Below are 24955 nucleotides of genomic sequence, written 5' to 3'. Positions count from 1 at the left end.
GTTGAACACAATTTTCTACGCCGTCGTGAAACGCTATGCGTCATATCGTCGAACCCTTGAACCGTTTAAGCGTTTTCTCGTGTATCTAGCGGTTACTCGTAACGTTATGAAACGTGACATTTATCGTTACTGGAAGTGCTCAAAGTACGCAAACAGTTAGATCGAAACTGTAAAGTTATGGATGCGGTGAATGCTTGTATCGGCGAATAACACGTTCGGAGATCGACATGCATGTACTTGCGATATTGGGTCAGTGCAAAAGTTCGCGGCCGATTCCAATAGACGTTATTAAACTACTCGCAAGTCCGCTAACATCCGTTGTCGTATGTGCAAACTTTCTAGCGGATGAAAATGGCGATGTTCGATTTTGTATTTCGTATTTTGGCAGTTTATTTTATATATCTTGAAAAAAAAGTTTTTGAAAATGAACGGAGAAAAGATGTAACTGTAAAAACACATTCAAGACGTTTACCAAGATCGTGCACCAGCTCTCGGTGTAATAAAAAAGTGGCTTGCATAATCCAGACTTAATCAAGACATAATCCAGCGCTTAATTTATTGCAAAATAATCCACGAATTTTAACCGACGAAGTCGTAGAGAAACTTTTCTATAACACGAAGAACTGGTGCACGGTCTTGGTAAACGTCCTGAATGTTTTTTACAGGAATTCCCACCGTTACACCTTTCCGGGATTCGTAGAGCATGACACGAAGCAAATGAATCTTTCCCTCGCTCATTTTTCAAATCTTTTTTTTTTTTTACAAAGCAAAAACTGTCAGGGCATAAAAGTTGCTGTTGAAATAACGATTGAAAATGACTCTTTTTATCCGCTATGAAGTTTGCACATGCAATAACAGATGTTAGCCAGACTCGCGAATAATTTTCTGACATCTATATATCGTCGTAATAAGTCACCACGCTCTTCGTGCTCTATAGAGAGACAATCTTAGGGTTGAACGTGTAATTTCAACGAATTTTATAATATAATAATCGATTTCTCTCTTGTTGTTTCATCTTGCCACCGAATATGCGTGTATCTCTGTTGTTTCATTCGACGTAACTAACTTCAAAGATATTGATCGCCGTAACGCTATTGGTTTGTTACGAAATTTCGTAGATTTATAAATCTTTAAAAAATCTTCCTAAAAGCTTCCTGAAATTTTTGGACGTAACAAGTCCGCTTCGCAACTATGCAAACGGATTGTAATACATACTGCTTTTTAGCCGTCGTATCGAAATTAGAAGATCGACAAATGCCAATGTCTTATGTTTCTTGCGTGTGGTTCTCGAGCATTTGATCGTTCAGACTTATCGGTGAGAACACGCATCTGCCATAAACACAGTCTAATCCGAGTCAGTTCCGAGAGAGAAATACGACTTTGGACGAATAGTTCTCGATCGTATCGCGATAGGTCGCTGATGCTTTGGAATGCCTGCATTGCGTAAAGGTAATTTTAGAAAGCCGAGTGTCCAACTAGAGGAAGAAGAAACCGAGGTAAGTGCGGATCGTACGAGTGTGAAACGAGGGCTTCGTTCGGTCGAGTTAACCGATAGCTCGGCTAATTCGTAGCTCTGTTAATAGGGATGTTGTTATTCGCCAAGTTTTCGCGGTGGATCGAAGCTCGCAACGAGACTTTCTCGTACCTGGATCGTTCCGTGCGTTTCCACCGCGGCCAAGAAAATTATCTCGATGCATATTACACTGTAATTAAGCGTTCCCGCGAACGACGAGGTGCGATATTAAGTGCGGTGTTCGCCGTTCCCAATCGTATAACGATATCTGTGTGTACCGCGTTTTCACAGCTCGAGGAGCGCGTGAGAGAACGTCAGGCCGATTCTCACGAGGCAGAAACGTATTAATGAGACGCGACGTAGCAGCGTACAACAGCTTCTACAACCACGGAGAATCCAACTACACGGATATACGCTGTGAATCGCGTACGAGGATCGATCACCGTGCAAGGATGCCTTCAGTGATACCATTTGAATATATTTATCGGTTTGTTCGATCATTCGCTCGTTCATTCATAGATGCAAACACGTTGCGTTACTACTACGAGAAAACGATATACCAAAGAAGCTGGTATGCATGCATAATAAACGGAGAGTAGAAGAATTTAAAAGCAAAAGTGTATCCGAAGTGTATCTTTGAACGATGGAAAACAGCTACTTCTACGACTGATCTTAATTAGGATGAGATGCCACTTTTCGAGATATCAATCGCGAGGAACGCGCAACAGCATCTCGCGTCTTTGAACTCTGTCGAGAGAACGGGAAAAACAGGAAGAGAGTGAGAAAGGGTAAGAGGATTTAATCTCTCTTTCGCTGCAAATAAACGGGTCAACAGTGAGAGGCAGTCGTGGTATCAGTGTCAAAACGACTCCGTGGAGATTATAATCGCGACGGTACCGCGTCGGAATGTCGTTACAACGACGGCGTCACCGTGGAAGCCTGGAATCTTGGAATCGGCTCGAGGGGCGGAACGCGCGACGCGGGGCTGCGAATTCGCGTGCACGATATCGCTCTGTTTCCGGTCTTAATTTGCTCTTCCAGCGACTCTGTTAACGGACACCTCTTAGCCTCGTCGTTTCTCGCACTTTTACGAACTGCCGCGCTACCACGAACCAACGAAAGACACGCCAGTCGTGTCTGCGCGACTTGGCGCCACTCGTCGTTTACAGTTATCGAAAAACTCGACGTCGCATGGCACGCGAATCGCAACATTAATCGATGGTTGACAGAGATCGATCGATTCAAGGATGGACAGCGAGAAACGGGCCACACGGAAACCGCTGGGAAATTCGATCAAGGGAAAACGAATACGAGCACGGGCACGAGGTGGAAATTCCGCAAGATAAAAAGTCGAGAATATCTAAAGGGAATCTGGCCAGGATTCCTTGGCAGTGGCTGGCTTAGTTGGGCCGCGGCCAAACGATGACGAATACCCGCGGACTCGCCGGGTAAACAGAGCGCTTGCAAATCGAGTGTTTCGCGTAGAAGAAAAAGAACGGAAGAAGAAGCGAAGCTAACGCGAGAAGTCGCTCCCTCGAACTCTCGCTACTGAACTGACATTTGACTCGATAAAAAGACGAGCTGCCTCGAACCACCTCGTCGAAAGCCTCGGCCCTCTACAGACCGTTAAATCCGACCGATCAAATTCACAATTACGGCCAGGCCGACGAGCCCAAGTTTTAATCGATCGCGCGATAGATAGATTCTTATTTACGCTTCTAGTCTGGAATTTGGAATTCAGATTTTCTAGATTTTTTGTAGTTTTACTTTCTAACGTTCTCGCGCGAATTACGCAGGCGATGCATTGCTGATACGAATAGAAAAATTGGAACAAGTTCTGCGCTTTTTCTGTCCGTTGCTCGAATCCTACAGTTCGGTAATTTCGCGTTATCGTTTTGACCTATGAATACATTAGAACACGAAAACAGGTTAGTTAAGTGCGCGTTTCGTGTCGCCAAGCAGTAATTTTCTTGTATTATCGCGCTGGTAAAACTATTCCGGGCAGCTATCTGCCATCTGAACCAGAATCGCGAAGGAAGAATATTCGTTTCGGTACTTTATATCTAGAAATTGTTACTCGAACTTATGGCATTCTACTTTGAACTTGGAACGCGCGTATATCCGTGCGTTATTTTCGCACGGTAAATAAATTGGAACTTTGACTCAGATACTTAACGTCTCCGTGTACAACTTAAGACTTTCCACTTGACGTGCAGACAATCTCCGCTATAAATATCTCATCCCGGGCTCTTCGCTTTTACTCGTGCATTGAAATTATCATAACTGTACGGCGACAAGCGAAGATCGGCATCAGGTAATTTCCGAATGCCTTCGGAATCATCGCGGTCTTTTTGCCAACGACGAAACTATGCCAAGTAGTTTTCACTCGATGGTCGAAAGCAACTGTTTCGAGCGTTTCAGAAGCTGTCTTTCAAGTTTCGCGAAAGTCGCTGCCGAGAATGCCAAATAATTAGCTGGCCCGGTTCGTTTAAATAATTCTCGCTGCATACGTGGACTCGTCCTTGCGTGTTCTCCACGCATTCGACTTCCATTGTTAGCGGATGTACAGAGAAAGCACGCGGTGATTATTGTACCGCGAGTGATTAACGACTGCCGACGACAACCACACGCGCAAACATTGTAAACGCTCGACTTTTTTTCCACGACTCGAGGCCGCTATTCTTCGTTCATCCGGCGCTTTTTCGCATCGATCCGGACAGAAGCGGGACAGTCGATCGATCGGCTTCTTATTCGCCCCTTTCTGTTCCCAACTTTTGCTACTTTTTCTCAACATCGGTTATCAACGAGTATCGTTGTCGCCAATCACTGCCCCGAGCTTAATTTCTCACCATAGAGGAACCGTAATTCGGTGCGCGCGATATTGCATTGCCCATTGAATTCTGCTAAATTTATTTGCTTCTTTATTCGATTTATTTACGGGACAAACGTTTTAACATAGGTAGGAAACCCCGTCTGTATAACGTCGTCGAAGAGCAAATAGTTCATATGATTGTAAATGTAATATAAATCCATTTATTCTCCGCATCGTCAGTTATCCACTTTTCGTTCGTACAATGCTAGTTCGCGTTCAGCTAAATGGATTCAACAAGTAGAAGTTCGTTTAATCGACGCTAACCGCAATTTCGTTCAAATAAATGGAGTTCGCACGAAGGAAGTTGTACCGTAAAACTAGGAGATACGTCGTCGTAAATGGATAGATTAAGAAGAAATTATAAATCGCAATATACGTCGTGATCAGTATGCGAAAAGTAATTTGCGTTTGACAGTTGGATTCATGCGGTTGAAAATATCCGTATGTTATGCGATGTTGTATGCAAAGGATGGACTATAGCGTAGGAAATGCACGGCATTTTACGACATACTCTCTTGGAGTTCGGTGAACCTCGGATCGAGAAAAAGGGACTGCGAAGATTAAAAGTGACGGCTAGAGCGCGTCGAAGATTTCGAGGATTCAAAGGCTTCCGGGAAAAGGCAGCCCTGAAAGGCCTCTATCACCGCAGAACTTCCATTAACGTTGCACGGCTTTGTCGGAGACTGGATTACCGAGCAAGTACCGATCCCCGTGCGAACCTCCGCGAGAGATCGTCATCTGGCAAGTTAATTCGAGCATGAAACGGCCGACGAATTTACAGCGTTGATTTTTCACTCGATTTAATAAGTCCAACGACGTATTGCCGCTAAATTGCCGCCGTAGATCCAACGAGATAACGGCAGGATCGCGAATTTACCGAGCAATTATGGCCGTCACGGCAATTAAAGGGCAAACACGATGTTTAATAGTTTTATTGAACGGGCCGGTTTGTAAAACGGCAGACCGACAAAGGTCAACAGCGTCTATTTGTAGCCGCACTGCGGCGACCACGGATGAGAAATGAACGATGAGCTATTTTTGTGGTATCTTAATCGCGCGAATTATCGGGTTAATTAACGATAACTGGAACGCGCGAATGTTCTGCAATCACGGCTATTCCACGCGAGACATCTTCAACGACGCCTTCTTGCATCGAAGATAAAAATACAATCGGGATCGTTGCTCATCCATCATTTTCCCCGATCCGTAGCTCTTTCAATCCCCCGAACGGGCAACGATTTGTCAACTTTCGCGCTCGACGTGCGTCGAACGGCACGACGAAGGAAATCACAGATACGCGAACGTACGTCGACGAAGGGGAAAACCTCGACATAATTAAAATCCACGCACCAATTAAAACGAGTGGAGGAAGAGTGATTCGAAAAGTTCAAAGTTCACGCAGCGTGCCGTGACACGAAGTTTCCAACTTCGAAAGTCAACCGCAAGTAGGGTTGCGTTTACGCGAGATCGCCCGCTTAACGAAAAGTTCACTGCACCGAGACTGGTATTTTTTCTTTGTCTTATTTTTATATCGTGCAGAGAACACTTTCGATTATTTTCTAAAATCGCTTTCTTCCTTTTCCCGGTCTGTGAATTCGCGAATACGTAACACTAACGCTCGCCAAGAGAGTTTTGAAATTCGGATATGCTGAAATTTTGAAAAAAAGAAAAAAAGGGCCAAAAATACTGCCTGGCATTTGATCCTCCCCTTCTTTTTTATGATGCGAATTGTGATGTAATGCGATGCAGTTGGTGGCGGCGTATTTAAGTAGCAGCGATGAATGGGTGCGTTATACTATGTAAAGAACTTGTGGAGTGTTTTGGCCTTTTAGCGAACGATAAGTTCTTAAGTAGGTGAGCCATGAATTATTTTCAGCGATGTGATTCACTCGTGTACGTGAGTATCTGAGAATGGAAGTAGCACGATAAAATCAAAAAGTAGAAAAAAGTTTCATACAAATTTACGAAATGTGCGATCGGTATTGATCGTTACGTAGACACATGAAAATGCCAAAATCAACAAGTGTGTAGAAGCTTGAATACCTAAAACGTCCGTATATAAACTACAAATTACTAGTAATAAAAACAGGGATTCCAAATTGTTTTGTAGCATTTTCGCTAGAAAAATAGAAGATCGTTGAAACGAATGTAGATACGGATTCGCAGTTGCTCGCGCCATGGTTGAACCGAATTGACGATGTGAACGGGAAAGTTCGAAAATTTCAAAGAAAATTGTCGACGCGAATGGTTCTAACTCACTTCGTGGAAAGCTACGATTCTATTAAGAGCGATTTACCAATTAAGAACGTACGGCTCGAAGGCCATGCCTTGAAAGGCTTTACAAGTTCACGATTTTTTCCCGGCGATGCAGCGCACCCGTCCAAAGTTTCAGCGAAAAATCGTCGTTTGGAATTGGAAGAATCTGCGCGCGATAGTCAGCCGATCTCGCAGCAGGCACGCTGTACGATCGTCGATCGATCGAACAAGACAAATCGAAGGAGACGATGCACCACATTTCAAGATACGAGCATCGATGAGGATTTCTCTGACGACCGATCGCGAGACACCGCGGCGATAAATTTCTTTCTCGCCTCGCGCTACGCACTTTCTCTGACAGAGTTTCTATATTAATATTTTTTCCGATCACTTTTTAACAAAAAGTTTCTCTTCGTGAATGTCGATCGGCTTTCCCTATAAGAGCTTAATCTCCTTTTATGGTTTTAGCTTGTCAATAAATTGCACGTCGTAGATTTGCTTCGAGATCGATTAAATATGGGGAGTCTGTCCTTTCGAATCGTTCGCATACCGTAATCTAATAATCCTTTAGAGAATGAACGCATGTTCGAGATACTTATTAGGCGAGGAAATAAAAAATTGGAGTATGATTTGTTAACAAGAATATTTATGACATCGATATCGCATTAGGATCTACCATATTTCCAAGTATATTACGATCAACACGGTGGAACACGATTCTTTTGTCCAAGCTCGTAACGAAGTTTAGAGAAGGACAAAGAATACAAAAGTAGATCCGTATAATTACCGGGCAATTAGCACTGCTAATTGCCACGCGAGGAAAGTTTAGCGTAAAATTAACATCGTTAAAGGTTAAAGAAACCGGCAACTGGAGTCTGGCGAACGGTACGCACTCTCGTTCTCGCTCGATTTCATCGGTATTCTTATTGGAACCGCTTCGATTCGCTGTTAAATTACAAAACTAATTCGAGATCACCGTGTTCTCCCGATTTCACGAATCGGTTACCATTGTGCAAAGTCGAAACGCTTCGTTGTTTTCCTTTATTTAGGTGGACGGTTGCGGATTGCTTCAAAGTTGGCGCGAAAGATCGACGGTGAAATATACGACCGGTTTTCCAAGACAACTTCGCCACTTTTACGGTGGAACCAGTCGTACTTCTTGCCGGATTTGCATGTCGTCGGAACGACTCACGAGTCTAATAAACGTGGATTTCCCAGCGGTAGCGCGACATTTTCCTCGCTCTCGAATCTCGTCGATCGCAGCCGGATTAAATCGAGAGTCACGGAACATTTTGGGCCGAACAACGACATTTTACTTCGCAGCCAAGCGGAAACGGGCCTATTTCGCGGCGGAACCAATAAATTTCAGTACGTTGACTATCCAGGCCAGATCGAACCTTTTTCTATTAAATTCCAGTCTCGCTTTTACACTCGTAAGTAAAAGTTACCCAAAGAAAATTAAGCGCTCGGTCAGTCGGATAAAAGGCGAAATTATTACGATTATTGGTTGTTTACGGGATCATAATGCATGAATTATTTAGCAATTATCTCTAAATACGGGGATGAAAGTTTCGCGAGAATCGAATTGATAGGCGAGAGATTCCGAGATACCGACGCTCGACGAAGATTTCTCCCAAGATCGAGCAATACGAGTCAACGACAGATTTCTCGACTTTCCTCCCCGTTCGATGAATTTAAATATAATCGTAGGCGAGCTCGTAACAGTCGTTAACATACCTGCATAAAAATCCTACTCGTTTTCGATGCGTTCGCACGATTTTAGTTTCGTTTCATTAATACCCGCGTTCGACGAAACAACGCGCTGTAACGATCATTGCGAAACTATTGAATAATCCTCGGTCAAATATCGCCGCTTGGCTCCACGTTTCCAGCGTTACGACCGGTTTCTGGGTCAACGGGATTACCATCCGTTACCATTCGATTACTTATTCGGTGGTTCGAAGGAACTTTGCGAGGGTAGCGAAACGCCTCGATCATGCTCGGCGGCTAACGCGTACGAAACTTGCGCGGTTATCGAGGATCGAGTACGGAACTGGCGAGAACGCGAAGAAACTCCGTCACTTTCGAAATATCGTGCTCACGATTAAGGCAGCCGCGACGGCGTGAACTTCCGGCGATTTTCGTAGGAGGCCGCGGAAAGAGAGAGGATTTTGAATCGCGAATCGGGAATGAGCCACGATAGGACGTTGGCCGGCCACCTGGTCGTATCTCGCTGGCTAATGAATCGGTCGTAGAACGAAAATGAGCGAGGAACGAGAACCCGTAACAGAGGCTCATTAGAGAGTGTTCGTACTCCATGGCCAACGCGGCGTGACCGGCTTTCTCGTCTGCTTCGAGCATTCTTATTTCGTCGGAGGAAGGAAATGCCGCGGTGAACGCGGGCTTCGAACGCTCGCAAGCAAGGTCGGTCGTTTCTATCTGCTACGTGAGGCCACCGCAGTGAAAGAGAGGCTACCTCCGACAGATCGTTCGCCTGTCGCTTCGCCGCGGCCTTACGAAGGTCTCTGGCGCGAGCACGCGACACCTTCGACCTCTCGAACCGCTCTCGATCCCCTCTTAGATCCCTGCTCCATCGTCTCTTCGATCGATCCTTCGCAACGCCTGTATCTCTTACCGCTTTACCGTGAAAAGCACACCTGCATGTTATTAGAGTCGGCGACCTGTTGTTCCCTCCTACGATGTCATTATTTTGAGAACGGAAGCGTGCGTTACGCAAGTGGCTTGAAAGGAATAAATATAGGATATATGAAGCGGTGAAATTACTCGATTAGGAGAATTGGAGAAATTAACCGGTGTTTTTTAGGGGAGAAGAGAAGCGGCTAGCTGGATCGCTGAACCGGGACTTTATCCAATTAAGTTATCCAGGTCGTGGACAAATTCTTTCGCCCTAAGCTTAATATTTATAATGGTCGGCTGCAACTCTGCATCGCGTATACGTTCTACGCTCTATACTCTACAGGATCGACACCGTAACAGCATTGTACATTAAACGAAAGAAAAATTCTTTTCATCCGTCTTGATATTGTACCGCGTCTTTTATCGAAATCATACGTAACGTCGTGTTTCAGAGGAGAAACAGTTCTCAAAGAGGTAAAAGTACACGATCACGCGTGATCCCGTTGTGTCATATCGTGCTCACGGTATTTGCTCCAACACCGGAACGAACGACTCGCTTTGCTTTGATCCCGGCGTCGCTATCGAACACTTTGATACACGGACTCGAAGTTTGCTTAATTGGCGCGCCAGTCATGCGACAATTATATCACGGAGCGTATTAATACCGTAAGGCGCGTCGTTAAGATCGATCAGCGTATCGTTGCATGCGTTAATTACAACGAGCGAACCGCATTTTAAATTCCAGGCAAACGATACTTCGAGAGACAGTTTTGCGCGCTACGCTGAATCGATCTCGCGTGGTCGACGCTTTTCTTTTCCTTTGCTCGCGCAATTGAAACCGATTCGACGTTACCGAGAGTTGATCGACGCTTCGATGCGATAAGGATCGCCGGATAAGATCGATCGGACGCCCGCGTATTTCTTTCGATGAAATTCAATGGATTTCGTAAACTGCGAATCGCATTGTTATTTACAAAGTATTATTTGAAAAGTCGAGGGGTTATCGTTTTGGTTTTCCCCGTTTTTCGACGAAGGCTGCTAAAATAAAACATCGAATCCAGAAAATTGCATTGTTTGAATTCCGATCTTTTAATATTAATCTATATATTTTGATCGACAATTATACCGACTCTTAGAGGATTTTGCTGTTGCCATATTTAGAAAATAAATAAAATAATTCAACCGTTTGACTAAAAGTAATTTACGAAACCACGATCTTCCTCGTATAAATCGAAAATGCTTGAATCTTTTGGAATTTGGAATTCTTGCACCTGAGATGGTACCTAACTGTATCTAAATAGAAATAGTTATCAAAGACGGAGCAAAGAGAACAGCGTTCGACGAGATGCGTTGCAAATTTACGTCGAAGGTGCTATTACGTTCAATGTACCGACGAGCAGAGTTGTTTGCGGCTCATCAGTCGATGTCAAAGCGCGTGCATAAACTGCAGCTGTAAGAACTTTCTCCGAGGCATCAAGCCCTCGCGTTTCACATATGTATATTTTAGTTAAATTGCGTTTCGAGACAGCGTGGAACGCGTGATTTTCACGGACTTTGTAATTCAGTGCGATAAGCGATGAAACCTTTCTCGATGGTATTCTAAAGTTCTATCTTTTTTCGAATAGCCCGATTAAGAACTTGAACGACAACTCGAACGAATATAAAAGAGGATAAACGAAGTTTACTGGATAGAAAAATCAGGAAAAGGAGAAATAAAGAAGACAAATGGGAAGTGGAACGTATACAAAAGGACGATCGAACCGAAGGAGATTCGCGGTGAAACGACCTTATTTCGATACCTGCTGGGTTTCCGCGAAGCATGTCCGTAATAACGCAGTCTGTCATCACGCGTGTCATTACCGGTTATTTACTGCATTTCCACCGACTGTCCTGAAACTATATCCGCAAGCATAAACGTAGGAATTACCACGACGATAATAACCGCATTCCATCGAAGCCGATGCGCCTCCAAGGACGTCGTGATTTTTACGGCGATAATAAATTCGATATGGAAAAAAAAATCTCCAGCTCCTTAGGTTCCCTTGTTCTAGTTTCCTTTGCTTTATCGAACGTCACGCGTCCGTAACGAAGTTTCGCGTGAAAAAACGTTCACGATACTTCGATTCCATAGTCTTGGCATTTTTCCGTTCTCGATCTAGATCGACGGAAGGAAAGATCGACTTTTAAATACGTGTTCCGAATTATCCAATGGTCTTAGATCAACGAGCTCGATAAAGCTTCTCGGAAACGAGGAAAACGTTCGCGTCGGCTATACTCGGAGAAAATTCCAGCAAGGTTGGCTGTATAATTAGCGGGTTACGTAAAATTCAAATAGGTTTTGCAAGGAGAGCGAATGGCGCTGGCGCGTCCCGGCCAATTTCATTTTATCCGCGTCGACGGAATTAGAAATAAGGAAAGTGTCGAGGCTAGACGCGAAAACCGCGGTGTCCGACTCGACCGGCCACGTATAGACGCGTAAATTCGCACAATTCGCGTAAAACGCGTTACGAGAACACGCGAGACCTCGTCTTGTTCGAGATACGCGGACTCGAACTATGAAAGTAAATCGTGAAATTGATGGGGGCAAAAAGTTTCTCTAACCGAAGATCGTCCAGTTCTAGGATCTACGGTTTCAACGCGACACCGACTTTTCTACAAGGACGATTTTTCGTGGTCGAACATCGTACAATTGCCGCTCTGCGCGTATATAAGTACATCAGTTGATAAAAACGACGAGGCGAAATACACCTTATGAAGCAGTGTCATTCATGCAGTCTAGTGGTCGTGATAGTGGAAGCAGATAAAGACGATTTCGTTTCAAGGTTTCCATAAGGCGAACTAACCGTTATTCGAAATAACAAAGCGCGGTCGTTTCGTTTAGAAAATCCGCAATGAAAGACGGAACGCGAATAACGTTTCTCGCATGTTTTATTCATGATCCAACGATTTAGTGGATTACAAACAAGTTTACTTCGATATTAACACGGCTGTTGTAGCTCAAATTCGCTTCGAAATTTCCGGTGTTCGTAACAGGTTTTAATTGCACGCGAGATTCTGCTAACTCATTAACGCAAACGATAACAAGGCCGATATATCTTAAACGAAAAACCGCCAACTATAAAACGGATTTTGCAATCGCCCATCGTTTGTCGACCGTTTTCGAAGAATCTTACGACACGTTTGTTAGCCTCGTTTATCTTCGGATGGGCGACAATCTGACGACGATCGAGCTCGAAGCTCGTTATATAAAAATTGTCGCGAGAATTCCCCGGCATTCTTGAGCACTTTCGAGTGTTCTTAAGTCCACATGTTGAATTACTAAGCGTATTTCACTTCCATGATCGAGGTTATCTTCCCAATCATACAGAGATGGTCAGCGATTTCGAAGCAGTGTAGTTTAGTTCAAAATTTCAGATTCATCAGCCAAGAAGAGCGGCGAGACAAGGATCGAAGTTGAACGGGACGCAAAAATAGATCTGGAGCATCTTTTCGTTACTCTCTCTCTCTCTCTCTCTCTCTCCCTCTCTCTGTTTCAGCTCCTCCGCTTTCGCGGCTGTTTTCCTTTTTCTTTGGCCATGGTAGCCTCAGTTTCGTCGTTCAATTTCTGAGAGTCACCACGGAATCACGATCGAGAAAGCTGGCAGAGAAATCTCCGATTAAACATTTGTCGAACGCGACTGCGTTCCACCTGTCCTTTTAATTATAACTTGTTCGTGTTGACTTTTTCTAGAGAATAAACAGAAAAAGAAAGAGGAGTAGGAAGACCAAGAATACGCGTGCACGTGGAATGTGAGGGACGAGCTGAGATCAAATTTTCCAGGCAAAATGTATCATGCCGTATCGTCCGCGAGATATAATTATGATTAACGGGCTCGTTCACGAAACGCGAAAGTCGAATTTCGCGTTTTATACTTTGTCGAGCTACCTGAATCGGATGGCATACAAAGTGCGAACGTTTCAGCGCAACGGCGTTCCACATTTGAAAGAGAATATCTTTCAACGAGCATCCATCCGAGAACATTTCGAGTCATTAGTTCTCCAACGCGTTTCAACCAACACAATACACGTTCGTGGACAGTTTGATTATTCTAGACGCTTTTACAATTGCGAAACAATTACTTAACGTTTGACATTACTCCAAATATTATGCTTTCGTAATCACGTTCAGATTCAGCTGTTCAAAAAACGCCCTTTGTTATACAATGTATATTATCACGTATACGACCTTCGCGAGACCCTGAACCACGTTTAAAGTGTACTTTATGCCACCCTAACTGATGTTTCGCACCCTTACCTTCTCAGGTTTCTGTCAATTCGCCTGCCCAGACGTTCGAACGTGCTTACTTACAAATTCTAACGCCTGTCAGCTTTTTATAACGTCGTTATATTTCTTGCGTTGTAGTTCCTTAATACGGTAGCTCTTGCAAATGAATGAAAATAAGCAAACAGACGAAAAAAAAGACGTTGAAATATTAAAGATACACTGCTGGCTGCGGGGGATATCCGTCGTAGAAACAAAGTGCAATATCGTTACAACGTTATTCGTGAAAAAATGCGACACGATAAAATTTTACGGCAATAGTGTGCAGAGACTGATAAGATCTCCGCGAAACATCAAAGATTTGAATCGAAAAGCATCGTTGCCGGTTTCCTGACGATCTAAATGCTTAATATGCACGAAAACTCCATTGCTTGGCCGATTTTACGACCTTGCTATATCCAGGAAGCTACCGCCGCATAACACGTTCCATCGGTCCGTTGGAACGAAACTGGTTGTCCAGATGCTTAAAAAGCACGCAATAATCGGTCGATTTGATGGCTCATTGAAACCAGTTGTTACATCGTTCTCTGTCGACAACGATTACGGCGATAGGTAAGATTCCTGTCTCGAAATACAAATCGAGTTCCGTCAGAGGAACGCAACGTTGTACACGCGGTTGATCTCTCTAACGATGCGCAGGCCGGACAGTGGTTGAAGAAGAGGCTGATGCGCCTGCTGTGCGTGCATAGTCGGTGGTATAGAGTCGAGTTAAACGACGAATTCTTCGGTGGGGCTCGAGCGGAGGAAGTGGTCTGCCAAAATGTTGGCTCTAGTCGTGAGATCGCGTGCGGTTGCCAAGAACTCGTGACCTCCGAAATCGAATCGCGTTCCTCTGTTCGTGAATCGGGGCTCGCGCGGTCAGGTCCTTCCAATTTTTTTTTCAATTTCTTCGAACGACTTTCGTGACTTTCACCGAGCTGAAACTTTCGCGCAAATTGACTCGCGTCGAATCTCGCGTAACGATTCCGAGCTGCCAAGGACACGACCTCCAGCACGTTAATTCTCGGAGAAAAGTACGACAACGGTGATAAATTTTCAACTACGCGTCGACACACTTTTCGGTAAGCTATCGATGACCAGGTTCGCGGCTACGGGACCACGTGATTCTACAAATTCTGCTAAATAACTTGGTTAATGGAAAGTAGCGTCGATAACGACAAGACGTTGGGGCGCGCTCTTGGACCGTTCGAGCGCGAAAGTTCAGAAGACTTTGACCTACGGTACAAATCGCAAGGACCCTCCAGAACGCCGGAGAACGCGGTGGATTTATTTTTAAACAGAATGCTCGCGATACGTGGCTCGGGGAGAATCGTCGTCGTCACACCACGGGCCGTACTCGATTTCCTGTTGACCTATTTATATCGTACCTAGCCGATGAGAAACGACGCTCTCGTCAAGATTCTCGGCTCGGTTCGATAGCTTCCGATGACACTGACGCGGTCGTCCTCGAGTCGTCCGCGAATGCCCGGCAAATTGCAGGTTTTGCCTCCGACGGAACCGGACCGACTTTCTATCGTCGCCAGCGCATTCGGCTACGTGCAAAATTACGCGCGCGCTCGAAAACACTTCCAGGATACGTAGCTACGTACGTGCGTGTTTGTTAGTCGCGTGGAAAAGAGCACCGAGAGAGAAGCAAAGGCGAAACGACGCTACACGGTGCTAGATACGCGAGGATAAGAAAAGCAGCGGTTAACAGTGCCGTGGAGAAGATAGAGAATAAAGAAGGCGCAATAGAGGAAGTGGTTGTAGACTAGGGGGAAATTGTGACTTATAGCATCCTTGCAGAACATCGTATCTACGTACGTACCAGCAGAAACCTACTTCTGCGCATTATGGTACATTACGCGGTTCAACCTGTGCGATGTGAAATTCACCTATGATTTAGCGCGAATTTTCCACGTTGACCGTTACGTAACGTTGTTGGATACGAAGGAGAATAATTTCTAGAAATATCGGACAAAAACGGGGAAAAAAGTTGCGCGTCATTTCTTAAGTGCCGTTAGGCTGTTTAAACGATGTAACGTTCCGCTGCGCGTAAAAAGTTCCATAACAGGAATAAATAATCTGTCACGAAAGCAACGAGAAGTTATGCCTAGCACCTGGCTCGGTAGAATGAATACGAAAGGCTTGTGTTCGATGCTCCAGGTGCGTAAAAAGTCGACGAGCTGCAGCCAGCCCTAACCAACATAGATACGAGCAGATGATTTTTCATGAATCGCGTCTAACGAAGCTTCGGAAGAGGGAAGAGCGTGATTTACGCAAATGTGGCCATGATTCCACGTTTCGTTATGTCACAACGTTTTGTTCGCGATGTAAGGCGCAAATCCATCCTTGGATCTTTTACCTCGTGGCAAATGTTTTTGGCTGAGTAGTCACTTTGGTCCGATGCGATACTTCATATTGTCAACTACTTACACATTGTGTACATAAAGTAGTACGACGTGTGCCTCGCTCGCAAACAGTTATCGCCTTTTTCCTTCGAATTCAAATTTCATTTCAAATTAAATTTGATCACCCGCTAAATTTAATCAATCGCTTGATCGAAGAATAACGTAGGCGAAAAAATATACCGTGTCACTTACTTAAATTGCCTTTAGCATTGATTATTGGACGTACCATATACGGGAAGCTTTCTATATGGTTAATTGCCATTTTCTCCGAGTGGGTACCGTTATTCCAATGACAATTTATCCTACCGTTTACGATGGCGTTGTTAATTCACCTTCCAATGAATATATGAATACTTTCCATGAAAATTTGTGGAAGAAAATTCGTCGAAAGAAACTCAAGTAGGTAAGCAATCGCTGCCAGCTGCTTGAATTTATTTCATCGTTTCGAGCGAATGCTAATTAATCTGCAAAGGTGCAGTCACTGGACCAAAAATCGTGCAATTGTTTACAAATGAAATCGAGGAATTCTATGCACAAGGATCTTAGAGGGAAAAACGTTTGACTGCTCGTTAAAAAACGAGTAACCGCATGGTTACGGATGGAATTAATTTAGAGAGAACGCCTTGGAATTATTGCACGCATTCGTATCTAATCTTCGCTGATGTTAGTCTACTAACAATTGCCAAGATAACGCCGCTGCTCTGTACTGCGAAGCGAGCGACTAAAGCGCGTGATAATACATAATGTATTTAAAAGGTAAAGAAAAAGAAAATGAAATGTAGGGAAAAAGTGACCAAAACGGTGTTATATCAAAGAGAAAACTTTCCTAATCATTATGCCTAATTATTATTCGTATTCTAATTGTACATTCCTCGGCGAGAAACGAGCCGAGAATATCGTTCCGAGAAAAATATTCGCGATAATGGCTCTATTATGAAACACGTCCGCGCATCGGAAACACGTCCAACGACTCATCGCGATCCTGTTACTTTTCTCCATTCGCTAAAGTACTCGCCGAAACGCAAATCGTAATTTATAGTTTAAACGCGATCCGCGATACTTCTTTATCATCCTTGGATAATCCAAAGTCGATATGGTTATAACGATAAAGCGATACGTGAAACTTGGTCCTACCTTGAACACTTCCGAAAAGAATCCGGCACCGATCTTCTCCATATAAAAGTCATCCAATCGGTTCAACGAGGCAACCGCATGCCTCAACGCCTGGCAGGAAGCACCTGTCCTCCTTTTCGAGCCGGTATCCTGATACGTATCACTAGGACACACATTCAGGTTGCAAATATTGCTTTCCATTTCGGTGGGTCGCCATGGATCACGGCACTTTTCTCGTTCCCTGTAACTTCGGGGCGAAGACTGCAGCTCCGTTGGAAGATCTTGCGGCAAACAGGAAATGCAACTTTGCAACGCGTCGCCGTTGGACTTCATCCAGTCCTTCGACGGTGTGGACGTGGTAAAGTCCCCCCTGCAATTTCGTTGCTCGTAAGTGCCCGACGACGAGGTTGCCGAAACCACCAACTCCATCATATCGTTGTTGGCAGCGTACGATTTCGCGGACGACTTCTGGCAAGATTCATCGGTCGACTGAATCACAGAAATCGCGGTGAAGTCCATCGGTGAGTCACCTAGCTCGCTGTTAGACTCCGAGACGGGTCGACTCTTGCCGTTCGACACCGTATGTCCTGCGTCCGAAGGCTTCGCGGTAGATTGTTTGCTTGCCGCCAATGGTGCAGCCTGCGCGACACTCCTCTGCGTCTCTCTGGAAATAGACTTTCCTGCGGGTAAATGTTGCTCTTTACCAGCGAGAAAATCGCGGTTCGGACCGACGTGCTTTTTCGCCAACTTCGACGAGTCTCTCGAGCCGGAGTCGACGTTCAAACTGCTCAGACTGGTGGAACCAAACACCCTCTGCGATTTCGTGGCACTGGTCGACGCGCAACTCGAAGATTTCCCGTAGCTCGTCGCCTTCGCCACCGTGTGACTTCTTCCGTGGCCAGAAATCTCCTTGGCCGAGTATTTGGAGCAGGAGTTCTTCGCGACCGAGCAGCCAGTCGACTCGGTCCTGCTAGGTCTGTTCACCTCGACGAACGAGATCGACGTTTGGGAAAAATTAGACGTAGAGCTAGGAGTTTGCGAACTACCATATAGATCGACACTTCCCGTATTATTCGAGTCCTTCGAGATTCTCCGTACGTTGGATTTATCATCGATGGAAACTGGCTCCACCGTCAACGAACCGCCGGACTCCTTCGTCGACCTTCGAAGCTTTTTATCGTCGAGACACTCGGAGGACGTGCACGTTTCCTTGCATCTCCTTACTTTCGACTTGTCCTCGATCAAGGTAGCTACATCGGGTACCACGCTAACGTTGCAATTCTCCTTAGATCTCCACGATTTCGTCTTGTCGTCCGTGACAGTCGGATACTCGTTCACAGGGCACGATCCTTCCTTCGCTCTCTTCGGTTTCGAGTTGTCATCGGTGATACAAGGTGGATCGAAGACGACGGAGGAGTTACAGTTCTCCTTCGATCTCCAGAGCTTCTGCTTGTCCTCTATTCCCGTGGAGGGTGCCTCGGAGACTACGGGCATACAGTGGTCTTTCGGCCTCCAAGGTTTCGACTTTTCCTCGGTGAGCGTGGCTGGCGTCTCGTCGACCGAGAAACACGGCAAACACGCGGTTCCACTGGGTCTGGCGCACGACTTGACCAACGTTCCATCGTTCGAAGGCGGTCCAGGTGTGTTGGACGGTGGCACCTTGCCGAACATTTTCGCCGTTATTGTGAAAAGATTGAGCAGCTTGAATCGGGACGGAAGGTCGTCGCCTTTGCGCGCTGCATTACACAGATTATCAGTCTTGTCGATGGACGTGACAACGTCTCTTGATTCGCCGTTCAAACGAACGAGGTCGTCGATTCTCGATCGGGAAGACTCTCGAGGCGACAACGAGCTACGTCCTTGAAGCGGTAGCCCGACATGTCAGGATCAGATTGAAACTTCGGTATGCTACGCTCGTCTCTCTCTCTCTCTCTCTCTCTCTCTCTCTTTTGGCAGTGGGATCACGCGTATCGAGGAATCACAGTGGACTAGGACATGATCCTAGCAGGGGACGCAGTGCGGCAACCAGTCAACGTCGATGAACTCGAGAAGCACATGGAATATCCGCAGCGGCGAAACTTGGCACATCTCTCTCCTCTTCGAGCGTCCTCGAAACATGGGGAGGAGATTTTGGCTATTCTGGAAGAAATCTGCATCCCACAAGACTAGTCAATACGCTAATCTCTTTCCGTTTCTGCAATTGAAACAGTTTCATTCGATTCTTTATTTCCCGTTACAAGTCCAGTTAATAGTGACCGATATCGATGCACTTTTCGATCGCAACAAAATGTCAGTGAAACGATTATGCACTTACCGATTGTACACGTTCGAACTGTTTCAATTGCACAAACCTTGATATAATAAATACATATTGAAAGCTGTAAAAATGAAGAGCGGTTTATCAGATTCATCCCTCTGCGATGATTCGCCGCACTGACCTAGCTCAAACTCGGTGGGAACATACGTACACATAGGTATAATGTATATATGCCTGTATATATATATATACATATGTATATGAATATATACATTCGCTTCCGTATACGACCGATATAGAGGCGATGTTTTCAAGAATATGTCGTGTATGGAAATTACGCTTGCCATTAAAGTAACTTTTCTCGCAATTCTTCAACGATAAACTAGATGTCTTATTGAAGGAATAGACAACGTGCGAAATACTAGAAATATTTGGCGGTACTCGTACAACGTGGCTCGCAGTGGATACGGCCAAGTTCTCGTGCCCGGGAATGCGAACAGATTTGTTAAATAATGCGGATACCTGTGTGCAGGTTGGCTGAGCATACGCGGTGATACATTACATGGTGCACACGGCGATTTGATTTACAAAGCAGCGCTACTTCTTCTTCCACCAGTTGCGGCAGATGACCGTTTTCACACGCGAGAAATGCAATTTATGATAAAAAGTACACGGTGCAATTACCAGAGGCCAGCTATATTTAATTGGTATATAACACGGCGCTGCGGCCTGGTGCGTTTTTACAGGACAAAAAGTGCTTTCCGACGAACGTCCAGTGTCTCGTTCTAGTTCTAGAAACGCGATACTATCGCTAAAATATCGCTCGGTGAAAATTTTTGTTCGATAAAGCGACTCGTAAAACCGATTATTTTCACAGCCAAAAGTACACTTTTTACGTTATCGATATAGCGTTTACATATCGCAATCAAATATACGTATAATTGGATCGCGTAAATGTCCTCGATACTTGATTACGGAATATCGCGATACTTCTTCTCGAGAATACATAGAGTCCGTACTATAATTCAACGACCCTTACGTTAGATCGAAAGAAAAAATACAAAGACAGTAGAAAGCTCGATGCACCGTGTTCCGAATGCATGGAGAGACAGTAATCGGAGCAACATACCTGCGGGAGTGAAAACGATGCGTCCACTGTTTCTCTTGCTTCGAGTCTTACGAAGATGTTAATTTTTTCGAGTCGGAAATTATGGGACAGGTCCTTGAAAAAGACACAACAACGCGAGCGATAACTGAGAAAAGCGCGGTCAGTGTTACTGTCAGTGACGAACACGCTCGGCACACGTTCGATCTCGAAAGTGGCGTGAAATTGCCTGGGCCTGTTGGCAGCGTGGTGTTAGGTTGATTTTAGAAGACCTTGAACTACGTGAGAGAATTCGGGCTCGCGAAGAACAGCACGTCAAATACTATCGACGAATACAGACGAGACGGGAGGCATGACCGAACGGCATCTGCACGCTGTCACTTTTGTTTACTGTCCGAGGATGAACCATCGCTCAATGGAACCTGGCGACTTCGAAATGACGCGACGCAAGCCCACGATACTCGATTGCATATCGTGCGATCACGATCTTCTTATTACTAGTACGATATTTTCTCAATCTAGAACCGTGAACGGTCAGTGAGCCGAGTAAACAGTGGGACACCAGCGCACATCCGATTTGAATTTTCTCGACGGATCGTCTGTTCTCGAGTCACAACATATACATCACTGTACACACTATGCACCAGCGAACACCGCACCTCTCGTCACGTGGATTGCCGCGCACTGAATTTTCCTAAACAATGATGCTATGCGATATTTCGTTTGCGAGACTACAAAAGAGACCGATTCACCGACAACGCCAGACAGCGGCCATTACAGAAATGAACTGCTCCGCCATACGCCGTCTATCGGCAATAGCCGACGTCCCCGCTTATCCCCACCATCTTCCCTCCTAATGAATTGAATGTAAAGACGGGCACGTCTTTCGAATGTGCGCATTCTAAACGCGGAATTTTTTCTTGCTTCTTAGGAACACTTAAATTCGAACAAAACACGCGAGCTTGTGAATAGAATATTAAGCAGGAAAGATTCATCGTAATACAGGCAAAGATCTTATGAAGATACCAATGTTTCCTCGTTCCCTTTCTTTAGCAAACAATACACGGTATGTGACTAACATTAGACGAGCTTATAAGTTTAAAAGGAAAAGATCTTTTCTCTATATATTTTATTATATCATCTAAAAAAAGAAAAAAAGAAGGAACGTGTTTTTTAATAAAGCACCGTATGAATAACTTTTGGTATGAATAACTTTCGTGTAGGAATAGTACTAATATTATGAAAGTAACGCCACACGAATAAGAATAGAGAAATTGTATCACTTGTTCAATGAAAATCTACGAAACAACGATTTCACGGCACGAAATAATTTATGAGAATTTCCATTCCGACCTTACTACCACGATCTCATCTCTATGATACTAAACAACCAGTTTTTGCGAGGCGGAATGAAAGTGTGAGAATTCTCATATGCATACAAGTGTACCTTTCACTGTCTTTCAACAATTTTCAGTTTCTCATACAGCTACTTAAATTTCTACATACCATTCTATTACTCTCGGCGACGCAGCAATTTTGATTTAATTCGTAATTCGTGGAGTTTAAAACGATCAAATTTTGTCTTGTTAATTTTCATTTTAAATCTCAAGTTTACTTCTACGATGTGTACTTGTCCAACGATCCAATATAAACTCTTCTCATGAGCTACGAATTTCCCATACATTTTTAATAAATTAAGAATATTAAAAAATGATTTATGAAAGAACGATAATTTAAAAAGAAACACATACGCAATTTGTGATTTTCGAAAAACGAATTAGACGGAAATAATTATATTTATATGGCATGCACTGAATTCGATATGAGCTGCATATTCTTTATTCTTATGTTTCCCAGACTGATTCTTAACCTAACTTTAGCGTGTATAGTTACGTGCACGTGATACCTGTGCAAGTGTATATCGTTCATTTAATAAAGCATTTATTTTGTTATTGTATGTAACTATCAAAAATTAGTATTACAAGTTACGAGAATGGCAAAGTTCTGTTTGAGTGAGTTTAATAATAAGACTATTTTAATATAATTTATTTAATACATATGTGGAAGGTTATGTTTATCTTATCTGTTTTAAGAAATATAACACTTCTTCTGTAGTTGATTATCTTCTTACGTTTGTTTAATATCATATTTATTGCAGAGAAACAAAGTAAGCGCATGCCAGCTCGAAAAAGATATAAAATCGAGAAAAAAGTTCGCGAGCACAATCGAAAGTTACGAAAAGAAGCAAAAAAGCATCCTAAACGTAAATATTTGCAACTATACGTTTAAAGCGTTATTTACATTTTAACAATAGTAGTTGTAAAATATATTGATCGTTTGTTTTGATTTTGTAGGAAAACCAAAAGTAATTGAAGTCCCAAATCAATGTCCTTTTAAGGAAGATATTCTTAAGGAGGTAGAGCTTATGAAAAAGCAACATGAAGAAGAAAAACAAAAGCAACGTGAAGCTGCGCGTCAAAAAAAGCGAGAAGAACTTGCCAAAACGGGTCTTCAAGGATTAGTCTCAGCTGCAAAGAATAAACAAATGGAACATCAAGAGATGGAAGTAGATGCCACGCATGAAAAAATAAAAGATGCTTTAGTTAAAGAGGAAAATTCGTTAAAAGCTTATTACAAAGAATTCAGGAAAGTTTTGAAGGCAGCTGATGTTATTCTCGAAGTTGTCGATGCTCGGGATCCTTTGGGAACAAGATGTAAACAGGTATGTCGATGATGATGTTGATTATGAACATCGATAAGGTATCGAGTAACTGGTTTACGTTATAGGTTGAAGAAGCTGTACTGTCCGCGAAAGAAAATAAAAGATTGGTTATTGTTCTAAATAAGGCAGATTTGGTACCCAGAGAAAATTTAGATCGATGGTTAACGTATTTGCGTGGGAGTTTACCAACTGTGGCATTTAAAGCTTCCACTCAAGACCAAGCTAAAAGATTGGGTAGAAGAAAATTGGGGAAAAAAACTGAAAGCATGATACAAAGCGGTACCTGCTTTGGTGCCGAGTTACTATTGTCACTGCTTGCAAATTATTGTAGAAACGTCGAAAATATTAAAACTAGTATTACAGTTGGAATTGTTGGGCTTCCAAATGTCGGTAAATCTAGCGTTATTAATTCGCTGAAACGTAGTAGAGCGTGCAATGTGGGAAGTACTCCAGGAATAACGAAAGCAATGCAAGTGGTACAATTAGATTCCAAAATAAAATTGCTAGACTCTCCAGGAATAGTCTTTGCTAATTCTGGAGAAAACTCCGACGAATCTTCAGTGGCTCTAAAAAATGTAGTCAAAATTCAATCCTTAAAAGATCCGTACACACCAGCAACTGCTATTTTGAAAAGAGTTTCCAAGCCACAAATAATGGAAATGTATAACATACCTGAATTTTCAACGCCCGATGAATTCTTTGCTTCAAAAGCTACCAGGATGGGGAAATTTAGAAAAGGTGGTATACCTGATATGGCAGCAGCGGCGCGCAGTATTTTGGATGACTGGAACTCTGGAAAAATAAGGTATTTGTGAAATGCTGTATTACATGGTCTATTGGACATATAATAATTCACGTTGCTTCAATAGGTATTATACCGTTCCACCTGAAGAGCCGAATTGTCACCTGTCCGCAGAAATTGTAAGCCAAATGAGTAAAGAATTCGATATCGAACGTTTTGCTGCGGAAGAAAAAATGATGATCGATAATTTCGAAGAAGAAACTGCAAATAAAGAAACTATCGATCCGGTATTAATCGCGAGTTCTGGTCCAGTCGCATCTGCTATGGAGGTTGACTTGCAAAAACAAGCGGTAAGTCAGATTTAATACATTTATATATGTAGAAAGCTTTTCTTACTACGATTCTCTTGCCGATTAAGTTATAACGATAATAATTTTTGTAGCAAATTAAGATACAAAACAAACTGAAGAAAAAACTGGAGAAAAAAATGGAGAAATCGAAAAAACAGGTAAACGAATCGAGGAAAAAGAAAACAGATCCGATTTTTGAAATCGAGGGTAATCAGAAATTGAATAAACTTAATAAACTACAATTTAAGAAAGAGAAGAAAGACCGAGCCAGGAGAGGTAAGAACGCGTTTGCTTCTTGGGACATTATCTTATTTAAAGTTAAAAATTAATCTATATCATTATCTGAATTTTATAGAAAAAGCAACTATTAAATTGGCGGATCAATTGGGAGAATTCAACATTTCAGCATCCGATGATTACGACTTTAATACAGATTTTGTAGAAAAGTTGGCATAAAAATGTTTATTCTAAATTTGTATGTAAAATGTAAATAACACGTGATGTATAACAATAAAAAGTATTGTTTTTGTAGAAATATTTATCGACGAAACATCGATTATTGACGAAACATTAAGACGGTAATCTCTTTACTTTCTTCTATTTCTTATTTTCATTACTTTCACTTTTTAACTCTGCTGATTTCGCGTTGCATATTTCTGATAAATTCAAAAATATAA

General features: G+C 43.4%; 2 protein-coding genes across 3 annotated transcripts in view; one reads left to right on the top strand and one right to left on the bottom strand.

Annotated features, from left to right (window-relative positions):
• The window catches only part of LOC126875470 (uncharacterized), a 43589-nt gene that overhangs the window by 11569 nt on the left and 7065 nt on the right, over positions 1 to 24955 (bottom strand). Inside the window, exons 2-3 of one of the 2 annotated variants that reach the window (XM_050638392.1) lie at positions 23859 to 23978; positions 17124 to 19252 (exon numbers count right to left, since the gene is read on the bottom strand). In XM_050638392.1, coding sequence (XP_050494349.1) covers positions 17124 to 18773 — 1650 coding nt within the window. In that variant the 5' untranslated portion in view covers positions 18774 to 19252; positions 23859 to 23978. Of the gene's footprint in view, positions 1 to 17123; positions 19253 to 20488; positions 21931 to 23858; positions 23979 to 24955 lie in introns of those variants that run through there. The other variant, XM_050638393.1, reaches the window with a different exon arrangement.
• LOC126875475 (guanine nucleotide-binding protein-like 3 homolog) lies at positions 22314 to 24852 on the top strand. Its single transcript, XM_050638410.1, has 8 exons — positions 22314 to 22476; positions 22623 to 22727; positions 22819 to 23186; positions 23252 to 23991; positions 24056 to 24278; positions 24371 to 24554; positions 24634 to 24724; positions 24811 to 24852. Exons 1-8 carry the CDS (start codon positions 22458 to 22460, stop codon positions 24839 to 24841), a joined length of 1761 nt encoding a protein of 586 aa, XP_050494367.1. The 5' UTR covers positions 22314 to 22457; the 3' UTR covers positions 24842 to 24852.

This window comes from Bombus huntii, chromosome 18, assembly GCF_024542735.1.
Source record: "Bombus huntii isolate Logan2020A chromosome 18, iyBomHunt1.1, whole genome shotgun sequence".
Taxonomy (NCBI): Eukaryota; Metazoa; Arthropoda; class Insecta; order Hymenoptera; family Apidae; genus Bombus; species Bombus huntii.
The sequence above is the reverse complement of the archived record's forward strand: the minus strand, read 5'-3'. Positions and strand labels throughout refer to the sequence as shown.